The 14,135-nt window shown below is 32.7% G+C and overlaps 1 protein-coding gene across 8 annotated transcripts in view; it reads left to right on the top strand.

The window, feature by feature from the left end:
• ATXN2 (ataxin 2) overlaps positions 1 to 14,135 on the top strand; it is a 192,198-nt gene that overhangs the window by 33,304 nt on the left and 144,759 nt on the right. For all 8 annotated transcript variants that reach the window (XM_077159865.1, XM_077159859.1, XM_077159866.1 and 5 more), the window contains exons 2-5: positions 6,587 to 6,623; positions 7,875 to 7,934; positions 8,428 to 8,499; positions 9,072 to 9,222. In XM_077159865.1, the coding sequence (XP_077015980.1) occupies positions 6,587 to 6,623; positions 7,875 to 7,934; positions 8,428 to 8,499; positions 9,072 to 9,222 (320 nt within the window). The remainder of the gene's footprint in view (positions 1 to 6,586; positions 6,624 to 7,874; positions 7,935 to 8,427; positions 8,500 to 9,071; positions 9,223 to 14,135) is intronic.

Raw genomic sequence — 14,135 nt, 5'->3', positions numbered from 1 at the left:
TGGGAGGGTAATGGTCCTCAGATAGCTAAAGCCATCTTGCAAAAGAACCGAGTTGGAAAGCTCAGCCTTCCTGATCTTAAAACTTATTCCAAAGCCATGGTAATGAAAACAACATGGTACTGTCATAAACATAGATACAATGGAATCAAATTTTGTGTTCAGAAATCAACACTGACATCTATGGCCAACTGATTTTTTTAATGTAGTTTTATTGAGATATGTATTCACATGCCATATAATTATCCAATTTGTTGAATCAATGGTTCACAGTATCATCATATAATTGTGCATTTGTCTTCATAATTGATTTTTGAACATTTTCATTATTCCCCCCAAAATAATAAAAGTTAAAAAAAATACCCAAAACATCACATATACCACCACCTGTTTATTTTTTAAGTTTTTTTCTTCTGTTCATACACTGAATAAAGTGAGTGTCAGTCACAAGGTTTTAGTCACATGGTCACACCAAGAAAGCGCTATAATTATTCAGTCATCTTCAAGAATCAAAGGTTTTGAATTACAGTTCACCAGTTTCAGTTATTTCCCTCTAGCTATTGCAATACCCCCAAAACTGTAAAGGGATACCTGTGCAATGTATAAGAATAACCAGTCGACTCTATTTGAAATTTCTCAGCCACTGAAACTTTATTTTGTTTCATTTCTCTTCCCCCTTTTGGTCAAAAGGCTTTCTCAGTCCCCTGATGGCAGGGCCAGGCTCATACCCAGGAATCATGTCCTTTGTTGCCAGGGGGATTTATACTTCTTTGAGTCATGTCCCCAAGTAGAGGGGAATGGACTGCTGATTTTTGACAGGGTTGTTAAGTCCACTCAATGGGGAAAGAATACTGTCTTCAACAAATGACACTTGAAAAACTGGATGTCCCTTTGCAGAAGAATGAAGGAGGACCTCTACCTCAGACTATATACAAAAATAAACTAAAAAATGAATCATAGCTCTAAGTATAAGAACCAGAAGTATAAAACTCCTAAAATAAAACTTGGGGATGTATCTTCAGAACCTTGTGTTAGGCACTGGTTTCTTAGATTTTACAACCCCTCCCCCAATAAAAAGAATAGATAAATGGGACCCTGTCAAAATTAAAAACATTTGTGCATCTTATAACCCAATAACAAAAAAAACCCAATTTAAAGATGAGTGAAAGACTTGAATAGACATTTCTCCACTGAACATATACAAGTGGCCAAAAAGCACATGAAATGATGGCTAACATCACTAGCTATTAGGGAAATGCAAAGCAAAACCACAATGAGATACCGTTTCACACCCATTAGGATAGCTACTATTAAAAATAAAACTGTAAAATTACAAGTGTTAATAGTGTTGGTGAGGATGTGGAGAAATAGGAACACTCATTCATTGTTGCTGGGAATGTTAAATGGTGCCTCCCCTCAGGAAGTTAGGTTATAGAATTACCATATAATCTGGCAGTCCTACATTTAGGTATATACCCAAAAGATTTGAAAGCAGGAACTCACATTTGTATACCAATGTTTATTTTTGTACATAAATAAGATGTTATTTACAATTGCCAAAAGATGGAAACAACACAAATGTCGATCAACCAATGAGTGTATATACATAAAGTGGAATGTTATTTGGTTGTAAAAATGAATGCAGTTCTGATAAATGCAACAATACGAATGAACCTTGAAGACATAATGCCAAGTGAAATAAACCAGACACAAAAGGACGAATAGGGTATGATCTCACTAATGTAAAATAATTAGAATTAAGCAAACTCATAGATTCTGTCTAGAATCTAGGTTACTAGGGGTGAGGGTTGGGATGGAGAATGGGTAGTTAATGCTTAAATTGTAAAAGTTTCCATTTGAGTTGATTGTAAAGTTTTAGCAATGAATGGTGGTGATAGTGGTACAACATTGTGAATGTAAGTAATAGCGCTAAACTGTATATTTGAATGTAGTTAAAAGAGGAAATTTTAAAATGTATATATGTTAATAAAATAAAAATTAAAGGTAGTACTCTATAACAAAGACAGTGAACCCTATTGTAAATGACGGACTGTAATTAATAGTACAGTTATAAGGATGGTTTTTTTCATCAATTGTAGGAAATTTACTTCACCAATGCACGGTGCTAATAATAGGCATGATTTTCTTCTCTAATTAAAAAAAGTTTTTTTAAAAAAAGTTTTTTTAAAAACGTTTTTCATATGACCCAGCAATTCTGCTTCCATATATTTATCCAAAGAAAGTGAATTTAGTTGTTTCAAAGACAAAACAATCTAAGTGTCCATCAACAAATAAATGCATAAAGAAAACAGAGTGAAATTTGAGACATGTTGCAGGATGGTAGCACTTTGAAAAAATGTTCAAGGAAATAAGCAAGACACATAAGGACATGTTACATAATGCAACTTATAAGGATGTCTAGAAATAGCAAATTCGCAGAGAAAAAAAATAGATGAGAAGTTAGTAAAGGAGGAGGGAAAGGAGAAAGGGAAGAGTACGCTTGGTTAATTTTTTGTAGAAAGTTAATTTAAAAAAAAAAATTGCCAGACTGTTTCCCCAGCGTGGCTGGAAGTGTTTTCTTTCCCCACTGGCACTGTGTGAAAGTTAGAGTTGCCAGCATCGTTACCAACATTTGCTATTATCAGTCTTTAATTTTAGCCAATAAACCTTCCTTGGTGAAGTGATTACTTAAGATTTTTGCCCGTTTATTTGGACCATATGTCACCTTATTAGTAAGTTGGGTGAGTTCCTTATATATTCTGGATACTGGTTCATTATCAGTCATGTGTTTTTGCTAATATTTTCTCCTTGTTTGTGGCTTGACTTTTCATTTTCTTAGCACTGTCTTTTGAACAATAGTAGTTTTAAGATTTAATGACACCTAATTTATCAATTATTTTCTTTTCTTACATGGTTTGTATTTTTTTCTGTCGTATCTGAAATCTTTATCTAACCCAAGTTCACAAAGATTTTCTCCCGTACTATTTTTAAAGTTTTATCATTTTAAGCTTTCATGATTTGCTCATTGATCCATTTTGAGTTAATTTTTTGGTACTGTGTGATGTGGCAGTTGGGTTCATTTATTGCCTTTATATTATCCAGTTGTTCCAACACGATTTTAAAGCACATTTTTCCCCCAATAAATTTTCTTGACTCCTTTTCCAGGAATCAGTTGACATATTTTTGTTTACATGTGTTTTGGATTGTCTCTTCTTTCATAGATGTATCTATATATCTATATGATTACACCGATACTACACTGTCTTGATTACTTTATAGGTCTTAAAATTGGGTAATATGAGTTCTCTCCAACTTAATTCTTCCTTTTCAAAATGTTTGGGTATTCTAAATCCTTTTCATTTCTATTAAATTCACCTGTAGTGAATTCACCTGTAATAATTTTTATTAGAAAGCTGATGGGATTATGATCGGTATTGTATTGAATCTGTGAGTTTAGGGAGAATTGACATATTAACAGTATTGAATCTTGTGAGCCCTGAACGTGTTCTGTCTTCATTTATATAGGTCTTTATTTTAACATTGTTCTACTGTTTTATAATTTATGGTGTTCAGGTCTTACAAAGTATTTTAAAATTTATAGTTAAGTAATACGTTTTTTAAAGTAAATGAAAAGAAAACTGTATAATGATTTTTAAGTTGTATAACATAAATCTATCATTTGTGATATTTGATACAGTCGTAATATTGGGCAGCCCTCACCTGTAGTTCAGAACATTTTCATCACCCTAATTTATTGCTTTTTTTTAAAATTTATTTTTCATGTGTGGTAACATCTATGTATCATATAATTTGTCATGTTAATCATTTTAAGTTGTTTGATTCAGTGGCATTAATTATGTTTATAGTGTTGGGTTATCATCACCAACATTCATTACTGAAACGTTTGTGTACCTAAGATAGGAACTCTGTACTCATTAAGGGATAACTTCCCTTCCCCCTCACCTAGCCCCTCGTAACCCTTAGTCTACTTTCTGTCACTGTGAATTGCTTATTCTAGTTATTACATATAAGTGGAATCTTACATCGTTTGACTTTTTGTGTCTGGTTTATGTCACTTAGCATAATGTTTTCCGTGTTCATCCATGCTGGATCATATAATATTGGACAGTTTTTGATGCTATTGTCAATGCTTTTGTTTTTATAAGTAAAATTTCTGTTCATTGCTAGTATATAAATGTAAGTTAATTTTTGTATACTGTACGACTTTTTGTGGGGCTTGTTCATGGTACTGTCATCAAATGTACAGTAGTGAAATACCTTAATTTTTTTCTCAGTGCTGGATCAAACTCAATAATGTTCCAATATAAAGCTTGAAAATAAAAGAGAACAGCATTTTTATGACATTTCCCATTTGTACATTTGTTAAACTTACATGAAAAGTATTTAATACTATTGAGAAATTTCTTTTAGAAGTACTATTTCATGTAAAGTAGCAAGAATACTTTTTTTATTTATTTTTAACTTTTTATTGTAGTAAGGAGGCTTTATTTTTATTGCTGTGATTGACATTGCAGCTACATGTTTTAAGTGCAACAGCTGGTAAAGTTTCTCAGTAGAGACCTGGGTAGTAAATGTTTTAGCTTTTTGGTTCATATACTGTCTGTCACATATTTCTTTCTTTTAAAGTTTTTTTACCATATAATATAACATATATATATGGAGCAAAGAAAGAAAAAAAAGCAATAGTTTTCAAAGCACTCTTCAGCAAGTAGTTACAGGACAGATTGTCCCACATTCTTTTATGCTTTTTGTTTGTTTTGTTTTTAACAAGCCTTTGAGAATGTAAAACCATTCTTGGTTCAGAGCCCCCACCATCATCAGGCTGTAGTTTGCTGATCCATGATGTGCAGGTGATTACTTTGAATGGTTTCCTTCCTTTTTTTTTTTCCCGTATTCCTCAGCTAGGCTAATTAATTTATTAATAGCTAATTAATTTATTAATTACTTAATGGATGTATACCATATTTGAGGCAGAGTGCCAATTTTGGTGGATGATACAAACATGGATAAAATGTCTGCCACGCTTATAAGCTCAGCGCTACATTACTGTGCACTGTCTCCAGTCAGACTGATGAACTCTTTGTCCCTCAGTTGTTTTGCTCCTTAAATGTTTTTAGCTCATGGTTTAATTTGAGTTCTAAACTCAAATGTTTTAAAAATGAGATTCCAATCATGTTATTCCAGAGTAAATATATGTTCATGAGAAATATTTCACATTATTCTTTTTGTCATTTCTAAGGGACCTGAATTTTTCCAGTTTAACAAGCCTTAGGTTGCATTATGTTCTATAATTAAATTCACTTGAAAATAGAGTCCATCTTACTGGAATTATTTGACAGAAGACTTTGGTATAATATATCATTTGAGTGGAGGGGGTTGTCAGGGGAAAGGCATTTGTTATATAGACACTGACAGGCACTCATATTTAGAAGTGAAATTGCTTGAATGAAAGCGCTTAAATTTCAATTTTCAGTGTTTTCTACAGTTATAAGCACATTAGCCATTTTTAGAGATGTGGATAACTATGAGAGGTGACTTGATTTATCAGTCAAATGTGTTAAGTCAAAAATAGAGTCCATATTTTTCTTCTAGCTTGCCTTTTGTAACAGAGTGGTGATTGGTTATTTTTGAGGTAAAGATTATTAATTCATGTTTTCTTTTAAACATTTTTTCATTGTGAAATGTATCATATATACAAAAAGGTAATAAATTTCAAAGTACATTGTAATAAGTATTTACAGATTTCAGAGTTTGGTATGGGTTACAGTCCACAATTTTAGATTTTTCCTTCTAGCTGCTCAAAGACCACTGGAGACTAAAAGAAATATTAGTATAATGATTCTGCAGTCATACTTATTGTTAAATCATATCATTTCTGTTATAACTCCCTCCTTCTCCTTTGATTCTTCTCCCAATTTTTAGGGGTATTTGAACTATGCCCATTTTAACTTTCTCATGTTGGGAAGGAATGTTGATAATATGGGATGGGAAATGGAACCTTGCTGATGTTCTTGGAGATGGTAGCCCCTCTGTCTTTTAGGCCTTTTCTGGCCTAGAAACCATCTGGAGGTGGTCGGTTTCTGGAAAGTAATCTTAGTACATAAAACTTTTTTAGAATCTCAGAGCTCTAGGTGTTCTTTAGGGTTAACAGAAATGAGGTTTGGGGTTTGGCAAACAGCAATTTCTAGCTGAAGCTTGTGTAAAAGTCGCGTCCAGAATAGCCTCTCTACTCTAATTCACGTTCAAGGTTAGTTTTTATTCTAGTAAGTTATTCTAGGTTTTGCTTCATGTATTTGATTTTAATAAAGTTTGCATTCTTATTTCCTCTTTCTGGATCTCTGAGCCAGCAAAAGACATAAAATGATCATATTTTCTAGATCTCTGAGCCAGCAAAGGATATAAAAGGATCATATTTAGAGAGCCCTTAGACCTAATATTAGATGACTCCTCCCCACCCATAGCCTGTATTTTATTTGAATGGATTTATAAGATATTAAAAATTTTTGAAAATATTTTGTACCTTGTTTAGCCTGTTGAATTTAATAAACATAATGTTTAATCTTTTCAGAGGTCGAAACAGTAGCAAAGGACTGTCTCAGTCTACGGTAAGTAATTTAAATGTTAACTTGTTTAGAAAACAAAATTAAATAAAGCATTTTTTGTAACTGTAGACCAAAAGCCAAGGAGAAAAAAAAAATCTCTTGTATTGAATTTTATATTTCTGATAACTTTTGTAGATTGGTATGTTTTAATATAAAACTATTAGTTTGTTTTTGTTGTTTTCTTTTTTGCATGGGCAGGCACTGGAATCAAACCCAGGTCTCCAGCATGGCAGGGTAGAACTCTGTCACTGAACCACCATTAGCCCACCCTGTGTTGTTGTTTTTGTTTTTTTAATAATGACTCCATATATAAACATGTAAAATTATCAGTAAATAGTATTTTTTAATCATAAACAAGTTATTTGTTCCTTTTATAAATCATTAAAGATAAATTTGAATGAGTAATATCAGAAGTTATAGAATACCAGGACCGAAGTTTGTTCTTTGGGTGTTTGATTTTGAATTGAACTAATATTTGTCTTATTTTATTCTTTTCATCTTTCACTCTCAGAAAGGTCCATCTTGTCTTAAATTTCAGAACTTTATCAATGAAACTGGACATGAAGGGTAGATGATATAGGTTGCATGTAATATTAGAAGTGAATGAGAATTCATCACTGTTTTTGATACATTGCCTATATTGGTCAGATTACATAAGAATGGGGGTGGATGGGTGCAGAAATTTCCTTAATATGGAGTGGTGTGTTTTTCATCAGCCCTTTGGGCACTGTCATTGACTCAAAGGTACTGGGAGGAAGTAGTCAGTTCTTATTGGTAGGTTCTCCTCTTTACCCCCATTTATTTAATAAGGTATATGTCACTCTCTGTAGTGTACAGTTCTGTGGGTTCTGAGAAATGTATAGAATCATGTAACCACCACCATAGTCAAAATAATAGAACAGTTGCATCTTTCCCCAAACTCTCTCATTCCACCTTGTAGTGAACCCATCTCCCTCCCATTTTTTGGCAACCATTGATCTGTCTTCTGTCCCTTTTGTTTTACCTTCTGTGGAAGTTTGTTTTTGCTTTTTTGTATCATTTGTAGTGAAAGTATTGTGTTAGTTGGTATGATTGATTTCACATTTGAAAACCTCAGTTTGTATTCTTAAAAGAAATAAAAGATTATTTGATAAATTCCCTTTAATACATATAGGGTATTTTAAACCTATGTGAAAGTTTGTACATAGGTTATTAAATATATATATGCAAGTATAAATAATGATTTCTAGCAGTGTTTTCTTTTTAATATTTCAGATTTCTTTTGATGGAATCTATGCAAATATGAGGATGGTTCATATACTTACATCGGTTGTTGTAAGTTCTCAGATTAATGGGGATGAACTGCCTTGGAGTGGTAAAAGTAATGTTATAAAGCTAAAATGTACATATATGATACTTTAAGTAATCACTTTTTAGGTCATGTTTAATCAGAATCATTTAGGAGAAACACATTAGAACTCTGTTTATCCAAGCTATTTAATGTAATCTATTGTAAAAATATTCTTCCTCACTCTGCTGGGTATGAAATAATGTTAGTACTTGATTGTTTTCTTTAGTGCATCTGATTCTGGGATCAGTATTAAATTTGTGCTGCAAACTCTGAGTTAGAGCCCACTCAAGAATTTTAGAGTTCAGTGCATTGTTAATGTTTTAAAAATTTTTATTGAACTATCATTTAAATCTGATATCATAAATGAATAAGTAAGTATATAAGTAATATAAGTAATAAAAAAGTAGAATGGAAACGATTATCTCAGTGACTGGGTGAAATACTGTTTCTTTTGATAAATTTATTGTATGTTTTTAGGGATCCAAATGTGAAGTACAAGTGAAAAATGGAGGTATATATGAAGGAGTTTTTAAAACATACAGCCCCAAGGTAACTTTTACGCTCTTCATCTTTGTTAATGTAAAACTCCATGAATCATCAGCCTCTGTGTGTGTGTATGGTTTCCTGAAAAGTGTTTATTTCTGATTTAGCTATTTGTAATTATAAATTGGGTATACTTGTCATTGTTAAATTCAGTTGTTAGTTTAAATACTGATTACTTTTCAAACTTGTGTATCAAAGACTCTTTTTTGTTTTATCAATAAATAAAGACTCTTTTGATCTATGTACTTAGTGAAATATTTTGGCCTTTTTCAAGCATTATGGAGAAAAAAGAGGTATGGGGGAGTTCAAAATTTTTTTCTGTTTATCACTGATAATATACTTCTGACAGACCATGGTGTAGCAAGGGCCAGCTTTTCAATGTGAGGATTTTTGAATGATGAAATTAGATAATAGAGAAGATTTCTGGGAAAAGGGTTTGATTATCAGGTTCTCACGAGATACAGATGATTTTTGTAAGAGTCACATAAGAAATAGGAAAGACCATGATATGCTAAAGAATTCCAAACAAACTTTATTTCTAAAATGTTTTAAATATTTGCCTGTGTTTTTAATTTTAGTGTGATTTGGTACTTGATGCTGCACATGAGAAAAGTACAGACTCTAGTTCTGGGCCAAAACGTGAAGAAATAATGGAGAGTATTTTGTTCAAGTGTTCAGACTTTGTTGTGGTACAGTTTAAAGATATGGACTCCAGTTATGCAAGAAGAGGTGGGTTTGGATTTCCTAAGTATGTTTTGTGGTTTAATAGATTTATTTAAGCAAATACTCTGTACACCGATCATATTGAGAAGATTTTAAAAGAAGCATGAGCCTTGTAGAATATCCTCATTAAGACTTTTTTTTTTAAGAAAAATGAGAATTTTAGTACCTTTTTGTTAGGAAATATTTAAAATGTATAAGGAAGATTATTTGGCATACTCAGTAGCATAAATTATAACAGGTTTTATTCTTATTTAAAAATCTATAAAGATTTTCTAAAGTTTCAAGGGCAAGAATGCTACTGGTTATACTGAGATCTAAAAGTCTTATCCTATTTGGCCTTACACTACTTTAATTTGTAAGTGAACTTGTAAATCTTAAAAGAAATCATAGCACAGAGCTAAGGGGAAAAAGGCGTAGATCTGTTGATGGATGTCTAATGAAGATGAAAAAGGTAAAGTAAAGAAATATATAAATGTTCTAAATTCAGAGCATGGGACTATGTTTTGAGAAATTAAAACGACTATGAAATTATATTAAATGTAATCCATTTCAGGTGTCCACTGAGGTGGAAAATATGGAAAGTTTTGTTACTCGTTTGGAGAGAATACTCTGTAAGACTGAGTGTTCAATAACACATGGAAAGGCTCTCCTGGGCTTTGAACTTGGTTGTGAAATTCTTTAATTTGTTTTTACCAAATTCTGCAAGCCAAATATGTACTTCTTTTGTAAGTCGTAATTCTTTACAATTTTATTTTCATAATGAAATCTATACTAAAGGCTATTTTGATGGTTGGGTTGATTTTTCTGCACTGTTTTGGGAAATTACAAGCTACCAGCAAGTTAAAGCCTGTTCTCTTGGACCTCTTAAAGAGGTTTTCACGGAAGGTTAGAGGCAAGCAGTGCTAGATACTCTGTAACTGCTTTGAAATGGTGATGAAAGCTCAGTGTTCTGCTATATATCTCCTCAAATGTCTGTGTCCATGACTAAGAGTCCTTCAGTGGCAAATACAAGAAGACAAGTCTCTTTTAGTTACTACTTTGGAATAAATTTGTTACTACTTGTTCATAAACCTGAGAGTAGAAATTTATTTGTATTTATACTAATACTGTTAAAGTATTCTGCTTCTTAAGTTTTGATACCGAGTTTGAGTCATAAGTGAAAAGAGAAAATAAATTTTTAGTTGAATTTAGTACATAGCCTTCTGTAATATTGGTCGTAACAAAAATGTTTCCTTCTCTCTTGGGTACGATGTCATTTAGTCAACAGCCATTCACAGTATACTATGTTTTTGCTTTGCTTTTTTGAATTGGGGTTTTCCAAATTTGGGAAATATGTATTACCTTAAAGTATCTGAGTTACCCTATTCTTTGATTCCTTTCAAAATCAATGTCTTTAAAATTTAAATTTTTAAAAATTATTCTGTTACGTTTTTATTTCTCAGGTAATTGGGATTTATTGTAGAAAACCAAGAGCATGTAGAGAGAGGAGTGATATCTTTGAAAACTTTCAGTATATTGATAAGGGAATGGGTATATTTTGTTATACATGAAGATACTCTTCTTGATGAGGACATCCAATATTAGAATAATTTCAGTTATTTTATTTGAAGACTATTGATTTTGTGGATTATACAATTGTGTCCAATGGATATCCTAAAAATAGCATTAAATCATTAGTTTAGGATTTCAGGTCTCTTAAGCTGTAGTCTTTTCTCTTTTTTTAGAGCTTTGTTGAGATATAGTTCACAAACCATACAATCAGTCCATTTGAAGTGAACAGTTCTGTGGCTTTTAGTGATTTACAGATATCTATAACCATTACCACAATCAATTTTAGAACATTTTCATCACTTGAACAAGAATCCTGTACTCTTTCGCTGTCATTAACCCCTCCCCTTCCCCACCTCATCCCTAAGCAACCACTGATCTATTTTATGTCCCCATAGATTTATCTGTTCTAGGCTTTCACATGAATGGAGTCATAGAAATGTGATCTTTTGTGATTGGCTTTCACTTAGTATAATGTTTCAAGTTTCCATCTTTGTTGTAGCATTCGTTCTTATGGCCAAATAATATTCCAGTATATGAATATACCACATCCTGTTCATCCGTTCGTCGGCTGATGGATGTTTGTATTGTTTCCATATTTTTGGTAGAAACCTTAAATCATAAAATTTAAGGCATGTAGTACTGCTTTTAGATTTATATTGTTTTGTTTTAAAGACTTATTCAGATTTCTAATTCCTTCGAATAAAGGTTTCAATTCACTATTGTGAATAGTGCTGTGAATATTCATGAACAAATATCTGTTTGAGTACCTGTTTTCAATTCTTTTCGGTATGTACCTAGGAATGGAATTGGTGAATCATATGGTAACTCTAACGTTTAACCTTTTGAGGAATTGCCAGCCTGTTTGCCAAAGTGGCTGCACCATTTTCTATTCCCATTAGCAGTGTATGAGGGTTCCTGTTTCTCCATATCTTTATCAACACTTGTTATAGTCTTGTCATTAATATTATACTCATCCTAGTGGATGTAAAGCAGTATCTCATTGTTTTGACTTACATTTTCCTGATGAGTAATGATGCCTAGCATCTTTTCATGTGCTTACTAGCAATTGTATGTCTTCATTGGAAAAATGTCTATTGATATCCTTTGTCCATTTTTAAATTGGTTATTTGTCTTTAACCAATTTATTATTGAGTTGTAAGAGTTCTTTATATATTCTAAATACATGTCCCTATTCTGATACATGATTTGGAAATATTTTTCTCCTATTCTGTTGGTTTCTTTTCATTTTCTGAATGGAGTCTTGTAGTGTGAAGTTTTTAATTTTGATGAAGTTCAAATTATCTGTTTTTTTCTTTTGCTGCTTGTACTTTTGTTAACATTCTAAAAATCCTTTGCCAAATTCATTATACAATATTCTTTTTTTAATTCTGTTTTATTGAGATATATTTACACAGCATACAGTCCATCCAAAATATATAATATATATGACTCACAGTATCATCACATAGTTCATCACCACATTCAGTTTTTTTATCATCACATAGTTGTATATTCATCACCATGATCATTTTTAGAACATTTGCATCACTCCAGAAAAAGAAATAAAAAGAAAAAACTGCATACATCCCATACTCCTTACCTCTCCCTCTCACTGATCACTACTATTACAATCTACCCAATTTTTCTTTTTACTCCTTATCCTCCCCTATTATTTGTTTATTTTTCTGTCCTTAATTTTTTTTTTTTTTTTTTGCTTTTCTGTCCATACCCTGAATAAAGGGAACATCAGGCACAAGGTTTTCACAATCACACAATCACACTGTAAGAGCCATGTCATTATATAGTCCTCTTCAAGAATCAAGGCTGCTGGAACACAGTTCAACAGTTTTGGGTATTTCCTTTTAGCTGTTCTAATACACTAAAAACTAAAAAGGGATATCGATATAATGCATACAAATAACCTCCAAGATAACCTCTTGACTCTACTTGAAGTCTTTCAGCTACAGAAACTTTATTTTCTCTCTTTTCTTTCTTTTGGTCTGATTGCCGAATTTTAAGGTTGATAGTAGCAATTCAAATTTGAGTGTATTTTCTTCTGTCAGTCTCTCTGTGCTAAATGCTTTTCCTGCATTTTTTATTTTTTCATTTGATCACCACAACTTCCTTTTGAAGTGTGATTGTTGTTATCCACATATTGTAGATGAAGAAACTGACATAAGTTTAAGTTGCTAAAGGGAGAACACAAACCCAGCTCTCTCTAACCTAACCCCAAGCCGTGTTATTAAACATTGTATTATAATGATGGAAATTATGTGGACTGATTTATTGTTGGCTGATTTGTCTCAGAATTAGTCTGTATTAACCTAAAAGGATTTTCCCACAAATGAAGCAAATGGATAGAGAAGCAATTATTCTGTTTTGTATTTATTCCTTATGATGTCTGTGCTGGGCAGAGTGAGCACATGGTAAATGCTTTTTTTGTGTGAAAAATAACATATATACAGAAAAAGCAATACATTTCAAAGTGCATCACAACAATTAGTGTAGAACAGATTTCAGAATTTGATATGAATTATAATTCCACAATTTTAGGATTTTACTTCTAACTCCTCCAAAATGCTAGACACTAAAAGAAATGATTCAGCAATCATACTTATTTGTTAAACCCTATCTTCTCTGTATAACTATACTATCACCTTTGGTCTTTCTCCCACTCTTTAGGGGTATTTGGGCTATGCCCATTATAGCTTTTTCATGTTGGAAGGGACAGTCAAAAATATCGGATGGGGGATGGAACTAATTGATGTTCTGGAGATACTGACCCCTCTGCATTTCAGTACTTACCTGGACCGGGGACCCATCTGGAGGTTGTAGGTTTCTGGAAAGTTACTCTAGTGTGTGGAACCTTTGTAGAATCTTATATAATGCCCTAGATGTTCTTTAGGATGGGCAAGGTTTTGCATGTTATGATAGATTTAACTGAACCTTACATAAGAGTAACCTCCAGAGTTACCTCTTAACTCTTATTTGAACTCTCTCAGTCACTGATGCCTTATATGTTATACTTCTTTTCCCCCTTTTGGCCAGGATGATATTGTTGATCCCATGGAACCAGGGCCACCAGGCTCATCCCTGGGAATCATCTCCCATGCCATCAGGGAGACTTTCACCCCTGGATGTCATGTCCATGTAGTGGGGAGGGCAATGATTTCCCTTTCAGAGTTGGTCTTAGAGAGTGGCCACATCTGAGTAACAAAAGAGGTCCTCCAGAGGTGAATCATAGGCATATTTATAGATAGGCTAAGCTTCTCTGCTACGTACATTAGCTTCACAAGAGCAAGCCCAAGATCAAGGGCTTGGCCTATTGATTTAGGTGCCCCTAATGTTTGACAGTGTCTCAGGGGTTT

This window comes from Tamandua tetradactyla, chromosome 5, assembly GCF_023851605.1.
Source record: "Tamandua tetradactyla isolate mTamTet1 chromosome 5, mTamTet1.pri, whole genome shotgun sequence".
In the NCBI taxonomy this organism is placed as follows: Eukaryota; Metazoa; Chordata; class Mammalia; order Pilosa; family Myrmecophagidae; genus Tamandua; species Tamandua tetradactyla.
This window is presented reverse-complemented; position numbering and strand designations above follow the sequence as displayed.